Below are 9,225 nucleotides of genomic sequence, written 5' to 3' on the forward strand. Positions count from 1 at the left end.
CATTTGCCTTCTGCGCTGTGGTCCTGGCGCTCTGTCCAAAAGAGCCATAAGGATGGCCGGGCAGCCGAGATGGAATTTCAGTAAGAAGATAATGGCAGGTTTCACCATTCCGCCCTCGTTCTTCGCTGAATAAGATGGTTAGAGGAAATTATGTCGGCATTTAAATGTGTTCATGTGGTCAGCAGCCAAATCCCCTGTACACGGTCCAGCAGGCTCGCACAGAGCTGTGTGTGTCTGTGTATTCTCTGCAAGCAGATCCTCACTTCACTGCTGTGTGTGTGTGTGTGTGTGTGTGTGTGTGTGTGTGTGTGTGTGTGTGTGTGTGTGTGTGTGTGTGTGTGTGTGTGTGTGTGTGTGTGTGTGTGTGTGTGTGTGTGTGTGTGTGTGTGTGTGTGTGTGTGTGTGTGTGTGTGTGTGTGTGTGTGTGTGTGTGTGTGTGTGTGTGTCTGTGTGTGTGTGTCTGTGTGTCTGTCTGTGTGTCTGTGTCTTCTGCAAGCAGATCTTCACTTCACTGTTTTGTGTGCGTGTCTGTTTCCACAGAACCGTGAAGTGAGGATCTGCTTGGAGTGTGTGTGTCTGTGTCCTCTGCAAGCAGATCCCTACTTCACTGGTGTGTGTGTGTGTCCTCTGCAAGCAGATCCCTACTTCACGTGTGTGTGTGTGTGTGTGTGTGTGTGTGTGTGTGTGATCTGCAAGCAGATCTTCACTTCACTGCTCTGTGTGTGTGTCCTCTGCACGCAGATCCTTACGTCACTGGTGTGTATGCGTGTCTGTGTCCTCTGCAAGCAGATCTTCACTTTGATGTGTGTGTGTGTGTGTGTGTGTGTGTGTGTGTGTGTGTGTGTGTGTGTGTGTGTGTGTGTGTGTGTGTGTGTGTCAGATCCTCACTCCACTGGTGTGTGTGTCTGTATCCTATGCAAGCAGATCCCCACTTCACTGCTCTGTGTGTGTGTCTGTATCCTCTGCAAGCAGATCCCCACTTCACTGCTCTGTGTGTGTGTCTGTATCCTCTGTAAGCAGATCCCCACTTCACTGCTCTGTGTGTGTGTCTGTATCCTCTGTAAGCAGATCCCCACTTCACTGCTCTGTGTGTGTGTCTGTATCCTCTGCAAGCAGATCCCCACTTCACTGCTCTGTGTGTGTGTCTGTATCCTCTGTAAGCAGATCCCCACTTCACTGCTCTGTGTGTGTGTCTGTATCCTCTGTAAGCAGATCCCCACTTCACTGCTCTGTGTGTGTTTCTGTGTCCTCTGTAACCAGATCTTCACTGTTCTGCTCCCGTCTCTTTCCCATGGGGATCAGCCAGTATTATAAGAGCTGGTATGTTCCCCAAACGTGTCCTCCTGTTCCAGCAACACATGCTGTGCTGGTAAACTCGCATCATCTGAGGCTGCTACTGAATATGCAAATTATCTCTTTATGCCCCTGAAGCCAGGCTTACATCCAGAACCGCTGGTGTCTAATGCTGGGTACACACGATGCGTTTTTTTACATCCGATCGGTTTCCAGTTAGGTTTTCCAATCGATTTCTGATTCGATTTCATTATCTTTTCTTATCTATTTCCTTTCGCTTCTATGAGAAATCTATCAGAACAAATGATCGAAAATAAGATCGGACATGTTGAAAATTATCTATCTAACCAGGGCTGTGGAGTTGGTACAAAAATCCACCGACTCCTCAGTTTAAGATTCCACTGACTCCGACTCCTCAGTTTAAGATTCCACTGACTCCGACTCCTCAGTTTAAGATTCCACTGACTCCGACTCCTCGACTCCGACTCCTCTAATTTGCATATTACAATCTTGTTGATTGAAAGTATGTAACATGAAATTCATCTCTTAACTGCCAACGCTTAGGAATTTTAAAAGACAACTGAAGTAAGAAGGATATGGAGACTGCCATATTTATTCCCTTTAGTCATAGACTAAAACTAGTCCTTGGTAAGAGTACTTGTAAAAGGTACAGACTGGAACAAAGAACATCTATCAGGCCCTAGGCAATGTAACTGTGGGTACATGTAAGAGTGATGTGCAGGTACTCTGCAGGGGAATGAGGAGATTCTCCCTCTATTACACATTCTTCATGTACAATCTGAACCAGGTTTATGGGTGATAGACAACACCTCTGTGTTCAATGTGCACAACATTCTCAGTGGATTCCCTGCAGCTCTGTGGGGAGAGTGCATATGTAGAGTATAGTACTACTGTGTAACAAAGTAAACCTGAGACAGATGAAATTAAAGTTTTATACATACCTGGGGCTTCCTCCAGCCCCCTTCAGGCTAATCAGTCCCTCGCTGTCCTCCTCCGCCACCTGGATCTTCTGCTATGAGTCCAGGTACTTGAGCCAGTCTGGCATAGTGCGCATGCACACACTCCGCCGCCGGGAGCATACTACACCTGCACAGCACTATTGCGCAGGTGGAGATCGCTCCTGGCTGTGGGAGCGGCACGCGGCCGGACTGCGCTGACTGGCTGAATTTTCGGGACTCATAGCAGAAGATCCAGGTGGTGGAGGTGGACAGCAAGGGACTGATTGGCCTAAAGGTGGCTGGAGGAAGCCCCAGGTATGTATAAAACGTTTCTTTTCATCCGTCTCAGGTACCCTTTAATTCGTAGCCACTAAACCAAATTTTAACATATCAAATTATTAGATTTCATGAGCAAAGAGCATGCATACATTTGCATAAATCAGCATCAGCGCATAATTATTTCCATCTCATTGACCATCTCTATTAGTGACACGGCTACACATCAGGCTTTATACTTACAGCATAGATGTTATTTAGTATATATAAGAGATTCCTGTGTACACATCATATATACAGTCACAATCAGATATGTATATCTGACTTTAAAAATACGGGGACTGCTTTATTGAAGCAGCACAAGTAACTCATTCTGATTGGTTTATTTCTGTTTACTAAGCATAGCTATTACTGTATATCTAAATGATTTATGATGACTATTATCTGAGAAATTTAACATTTTATCATATTTTCTATTTTAATTATAGTTTCATTTCATTAGGAGTCGGAGTTGTTGCATTTTTTTCCCGACTCCAGGCACCCGAAGTTGCTCCGACTCCAACTCCATAGCCCTGCATCTAACACAAAATTTGTATGGTGTGTACCTAGCATAACAAGCCCATAGTTTTTAATTTTACAGAGTCACATCAACCCCACATGCAGATAGCCTGTTTCGGACTGTTTGCCCTCCTCAGTGTATGGCAGGGATTGGTATGGCTCTATGGGTTAGGGCTTGGACCAGAGCAACGGAATACCCAAGCAGCTCGGGGGGACCACTGCCTCCCCGTATCTCTGAGCTCTCACCTCTTGTCTACGTATATCTCTTAAGTCCATTTGTTTCTTGTTTGTTTTTATGCAGCTTGTCGGCCCATCTGATGGATCTAGTTACATCATTGACTACTATGGAGCCAGGCTCATCCATCTAAGCATCAACAATGAAACCTTTAGAGAGGCACAGTTATATCCCTGATCCGCTTGTAAGTCATCATTCAGGTAATTAACAAATATCTATTGTCTCCACCCCAGGGGGTGACTTATGGTGAATATGGAAGCCCCTTCAACGAGGTGACTTTCAGATATCAACCTCACTAGGATTTAAAGGACAACTGAAGTGAGAGAGGTATATGGAGGCTGCCATACTGATTTCCTTTTAAACAATGCCAGTTGCCAGGCAGCCCTGCTGTAGTAGTGTCTGAATCACACTAGGATCAAGCATGCAGCTAATCTTGTCAGATCTGACAATAATGGCAAACACCTGATCTGCTGCAAGCTTGTTCAGGGTCTATGGTTAAAAGTAATAGAGGCAGAGGATCAGCAGAATAGCCAGTCAATTGGTATTTCTTAAAACATAATAAATATGCCACCATATACCTCTGACTTCAGTTGCCCTTTAAAGTGAGTACAGAGGTGGTGGTATCCTTCTTGCACAAATTTAATTGTAACATAGAACACCTTTTTTCCCCCTAAAGAATGGATATTGTAGTTATTAAGGGTTTTCTTAAAATTGTGATTGAATAGCCCATTGTGTTCTATGAGTGCAGTACTAAGCATCTTTAAAACTCCCACTCCAGCTCTTCCATTTGACCATTGACTTGAACCAATGAGAAACCTTCCTATCACTCACATCAGTGTTTCAAATAGAATCCCTGTCAGGAAATTCAGAAATGATTTATGGCGGGTCTTCATTCTTTATCACTGCACTGCTATACAGCTCATTCAGGGAACCCCATCAAAAGTATCTTTGACTCTTCAACATTTATTATTGTTGTTATTGATTTGTAAAACACCAACATATTCCATGTTCTTTAACTGGAGAAGATAAACAATGCACTGTGGATGTGTCTTCACCTTTAATCACAGTTTCACACAGACAAAGTAGTTAGCAGGGGAAGTTAAAGGGAAGGTTCAGGGAGGGTGGAGAAAAAATAAAAATCAATTTCCACTTACCTGGGGCTTCCTCCAGCCCGTGGCAGGCAGGAGGTGCCCTCGCTGCCGCTCCGCAGGCTCCTGGTGGTCGACCCGACCTGGCCAGGCCGGCTGCCAGGTCGGGCTCTTCTGCTCTCCAAGACCTGGCACTTCTGCGTCCCACGCCGGCGCGCTGACGTCATCGGACGTCCGCCATGCTGTACTGCGCTTGCGCTGAACTACTGCGCATGCGCAGTACAGCCCGGCGGACGTCCGATGACGTCAGCGCGCCGGCGTGGGACGCAGAAGTGCCAGGACTTGGAGCGCAGAAGAGCCCGACCTGGCAGCCGGCCTGGCCAGGTCGGGTCGGCAACCGGAGACCACCGGGAGCCTGCGGAGCGGCGGCGAGGGCACCTCCTGCCTGCCACGGGCTGGAGGAAGCCCCAGGTAAGTGGAAATTGATTTTTATTTTTTCTCCACCCTCCCTGAACCTTCCCTTTAAGAAGCCTGACAGCCATTTCGCGTTAACAAACGCTTCCTCAGAGGCCACAAGGATATTCCGCGTTCTTCTTTAGCATTTTGAGGAGGTGTGTAGTCCAGAGGAGTCCCAAGACTTCCTACGGATACAGGAAAAACAGAGAGACCAGGAGCCGCTTATGCTGTAGTATATTAATGTAAAGTTCTGGATGAGGTACTCACAAAGGTGGGTTGCAAGACCAGCAACCATAGTATAAAAACAAGTGAGGAAATCCCGTCACCACTCGGGCTCTTTGTCTTCAAATGTATGGGTCGCACTTAAGAAAAAACGATTGTTTGGTTACACAAAACAAACAATTGACAGCAACCTCAAATAGCTAGGGGGCTGTAAACAATATCACTGGGAGGGAGAAAGTGCCCCAAAAAATAACCATGAACGTAATAAATATAAAATGGGTTACTTTTAAGAAGGGTCAACGCCAATATAGGAAATACATTTTAAGAATCAGACACAAACGACAACGCATTTTGTGGAGCACAGTCCGCTTCCTCAAATCAAATAACGTAGTGTCTGGGTAGCCAAGGTGCAGAGCTTGGAGCACCTAAAAGAACGAGAAAAAGAAGCCTGACAGCCATTTCGCGTTAACAAACGCTTCCTCAGAGGCCACAAGGATATTCAGTGTTCTTCTTTAGCACTTTGTATGTACAACTGAAAATTCTCAAAAAATGCTTTACATAACACTATCAATACCCAAGTTTTCTAAAATTACAATTTACAAATAATGTCTAAGTAGTTGTGTAAACATTTTCCTACTTTCCATGTTGAATATCAGAGGCAAAGCTTTAATTCCTTGTGTGTAGGATTTAGCTCTATTGGAACAAAACAGTCGCAAAAGGGGTGTCTGATTCAATGCACAGCCAGTGTTTTTTGCATATCGAACTACAGAGTATTTTTCTCTGAAAGTAAAAAAGTATGAAAAGCTGTGGTGTTAGGTTTCACAAACAATTACAAATGTTTATAACAAGTTACATTTCCTCTGCTTTCTGCAGACGGTTCAGTCAAGAGACACGGGACACAGACAGCCGCTGAGAGCTTTCTCACACACACAGGGTTAACAGATGTAGTGTGGGGGAATTCCCTCCTCCCCTCATGGTTCACTGGCCCATCAGATTTGCCGTCCGTTAAGAGTGAAAGGAATTTAATACAGTAAACGAGATAAGCAAGTGAAATATAAACATCACTACTTGTGATGCATATTTGTATCTTCCTCACTATTACACTATTGGTGTATTTAAAGTGTACCTGAGGTGGATTGTGACCTAAAACAGGTACTTGCCTATGAAAAAGGGATACCTGTGAGTTGAGTCTTCCTGTGTCTTCCTCACCCCCAATGTTGCCAAGTGCAGACCCCAAAACTTATCCGACAAGAGATTGCTGGTTATGTTATCGTAGCTGCACTTCCCACCATGTGAAACCGCAGCCGTACTGCTCTTGGTGAGTATGGCAATGCTTGCGCAGTAAGAGGGAGCCGCTCATCCACAAGCGGCTTTTTGCTACTACATACATACAGCCGTACTTGCTTGGGTGCAGCATGGTCACAGTTGTGCATAGCAGGGAGTGCATACAGGAACTGCAAGAGAGTCCCGGGCAGCCGTCGTGGTCTGGATGAGGACACGGGATGTCTCTGGAAGATCGAGGCTTCTCTTTTCCTAGGTAAGTATCTGTTTTTTAGGCCACAATCTGCTTCAGGTTTTCTTTGATTTGTCAAAACTCTCAGCAGGAAGAAATCTGGTTGGTCTGTACAGTAGACCACACCCCCTTTCTAGGCAACAAATGTGCAAGGATGAGCCTTGGATGAGCTTCTAATAATTAACATGGACAAGGGGTGCTTTGAAAGTGGGAAGGGCTAATGTTTTCCATGCATGCTTCAGTCACCAAATCTGGGGACTTTGCTTTTGTAATGTTGGAGACTTCTTCATGCTAACAGTAAAGGCAACACACTTTTTGGCTCACCCTTGCTTTACTAAGTGGAGATGCATGATGATCTTCCCAAAATGAACATTAGTAATATAGTTTTTTAATTAAAAAAAAAAAACTAAACCCAAAATAAGACCCCAAAATAAAACAAATATGCTTAAAAACACTATTTATTCCCTGTAGTGGCAAAGAGGTAGAAAGTGTTTAGCATTTTTTTTTCGTCTTTTCCCACCACAATGAAAAAAAATTTAGTCACTGATGGTAGCAGAGGAAGTGATGTGAAATCTCTCCAACTGAAACACTAGTTTTCTATACTCGCATATAAGCCAAGGTACCCACTTTCCCCACAGAAACCAGGAAAAAGGGATCGACTCGTGTATAAGCCCCCCTCCACAGTAGCCTGATGTGCCCCAGTACAAGTCAGCCCTTCTCCCCATAGCCATATGTGCCCCAAGGATGATACAGCTGTGTCTTATGACGCCATAGATATGAGAGACAGCGATTGCCACACAGGAAGAATCCCCGATCATTGCACCGCTGACATCTTGTTTGCACGCTCTACTTTACAAGCCAGGGGACACAGGTAGTCTTGAGCAGTGCATTCTGCACACCATGTTGCAGGGGATGGGGGGCACAGACACAGCAGGGAGCCAGCTGGCAAGAGCCAAATCTCTAGTGCAAGTGCCAAATCTCTAAGATCCTTATGCTCCTCTGCCAGTAACAAAACCTGCTCCACCATCTGTTCTGCTCCACTGACTCACATACAAGTTGAGGGGGTAACTTTTCAGCACTTTTTTTTTGTGCTGAAAAATTAGGCTTATACGCGACTATATACAGTATGTCTTTGAATCTGTAGTATTCTTAATATATAAACCCATTTTTCATTTTACAGGCATTCCCATGGCTGTTTTGCTTTAGAGAAGACATTGTACAAATGGCTGCTGCAGATTTCTTTCCTGAAGAAATTATTCTGAAAGGCTGCCTGTGTGAAAATCCTACTGAGTCAATAATGGGCAATCCAACAATGGAGGAAAGCTGCAATCCAGAGAAATAAAGACAATAAGGCATCATCTTCTGTTTTGCAGCATGGACAAAGGAGTTTACATACTTTCTGATGGTTTAACCTGGAGATTGTGTACCAATCCATTTACTCTGTCGCTTCTCCCCTTCTGCCGCCAGGCTCTGAGGGGGAGGTGCTAGGTTGTGCCGTGTTTTCAAATAATGTGCTGCTCATCGAGGCTTAATTTATCTGATGTTGGATTGCCAGAGAACTCCCAATAACCGCAGACTGAGTATGTTCCTTATATTCTTAGGGGTGGTTTATAAAAGTCAGAAAATACTGAAAAAAGTATTTTGGGGTTGTAGGAACAACTCTTCGGTTTTTAAAAAAAAATTTGAGATGCAAATAAATCTGGATTGGGAGCAAATTTCATGCACATTATATGAAGCTGGTAATTGGGGCCTGTCGGAACCAGGCAGAATTACATCTGTTCGGCCCAATTCCGGACTGCAAAAATATTGATGCAACCCAGAATTATTTGTATGTCGCTGAGCATTTTGAGTGGGGATATATGACCTTAATTTGACACCAAGCGCAGGAAATGAGGAACATCTCTCCAGTGGTGCACTGACAGAAATAAATACTATTCAATTATACCTGTAGAGTACCTAAGCTAAAACTGGCAGAGCCTTTATCTTAATTTGGGGGGGGGGGGGTAATCAAGTGGGTTAAACACTTATCTGTTCTGGCATCATCCAAGCAGGTGATCACTCCATGTCTCTGAGAGAATGGGCCCTGGCATTTGCGTTGCTGCGGCCAGCTCCCAGCTTGGCGGTCACTGCCTAATTGGTGGTTGCCAAGCTGGGGTAGGACCCACAGACGGAGGTTTCCGAAGAGCTTTGGCAGTCTTGGGAAATTTGACCATGACTGCACTGCTGAGGAGATGGGGCGGAGAGTCGAAGGCGGTAGGAGAGGTCAGTATTTAACACAGTGACACCCTCCCTCCCCCCCCCCCCCCCTTCCCAGTCTGTAATGTTTTAGCTTTGGTACTATTTTTAAAGAGAGCCCGAGGTGTGTTTCAAGAATGTTATCTGCATACAGATGCTGGATCTGCCTATACAGCCCTGCCTCTGTTGCTATCCCAAACCCCACTAAGGTCCCCCTGCACTCTGCAGTCCCTCATAAATCACAGCCGTGCTGTAAGGCTATGTTTACATCTGTAGTGTCAGTCTCAGCTACTCCCCCGCCTCCTGCATAGCTCCGGTCCCTGCCCCGTCCCTTCCCTTCAATCAGCAGGAAGGGAAGGGATGCAGGCGGGGACTGGAGTTCTGCAGGAG

The 9,225-nt window shown here is 45.2% G+C and overlaps 1 protein-coding gene across 2 annotated transcripts in view; it reads left to right on the forward strand.

The window, feature by feature from the left end:
- Positions 1-8,979, forward strand: part of TM2D1 (TM2 domain containing 1) — a 41,264-nt gene extending 32,285 nt beyond the window's left edge. Inside the window, exons 6-7 of one of the 2 annotated variants that reach the window (XM_068242491.1) lie at positions 3,388-3,505; positions 7,781-8,979. In XM_068242491.1, coding sequence (XP_068098592.1) covers positions 3,388-3,498 — 111 coding nt within the window. In that variant the 3' untranslated portion in view covers positions 3,499-3,505; positions 7,781-8,979. Of the gene's footprint in view, positions 1-3,387; positions 3,522-7,780 lie in introns of both variants that reach the window. The other variant, XM_068242489.1, reaches the window with a different exon arrangement.
- The last annotated feature ends 246 nt before the right edge of the window (positions 8,980-9,225 follow it).

The sequence above is a fragment of the Hyperolius riggenbachi genome, chromosome 6, assembly GCF_040937935.1.
Source record: "Hyperolius riggenbachi isolate aHypRig1 chromosome 6, aHypRig1.pri, whole genome shotgun sequence".
NCBI classification, from domain to species: domain Eukaryota; kingdom Metazoa; phylum Chordata; class Amphibia; order Anura; family Hyperoliidae; genus Hyperolius; species Hyperolius riggenbachi.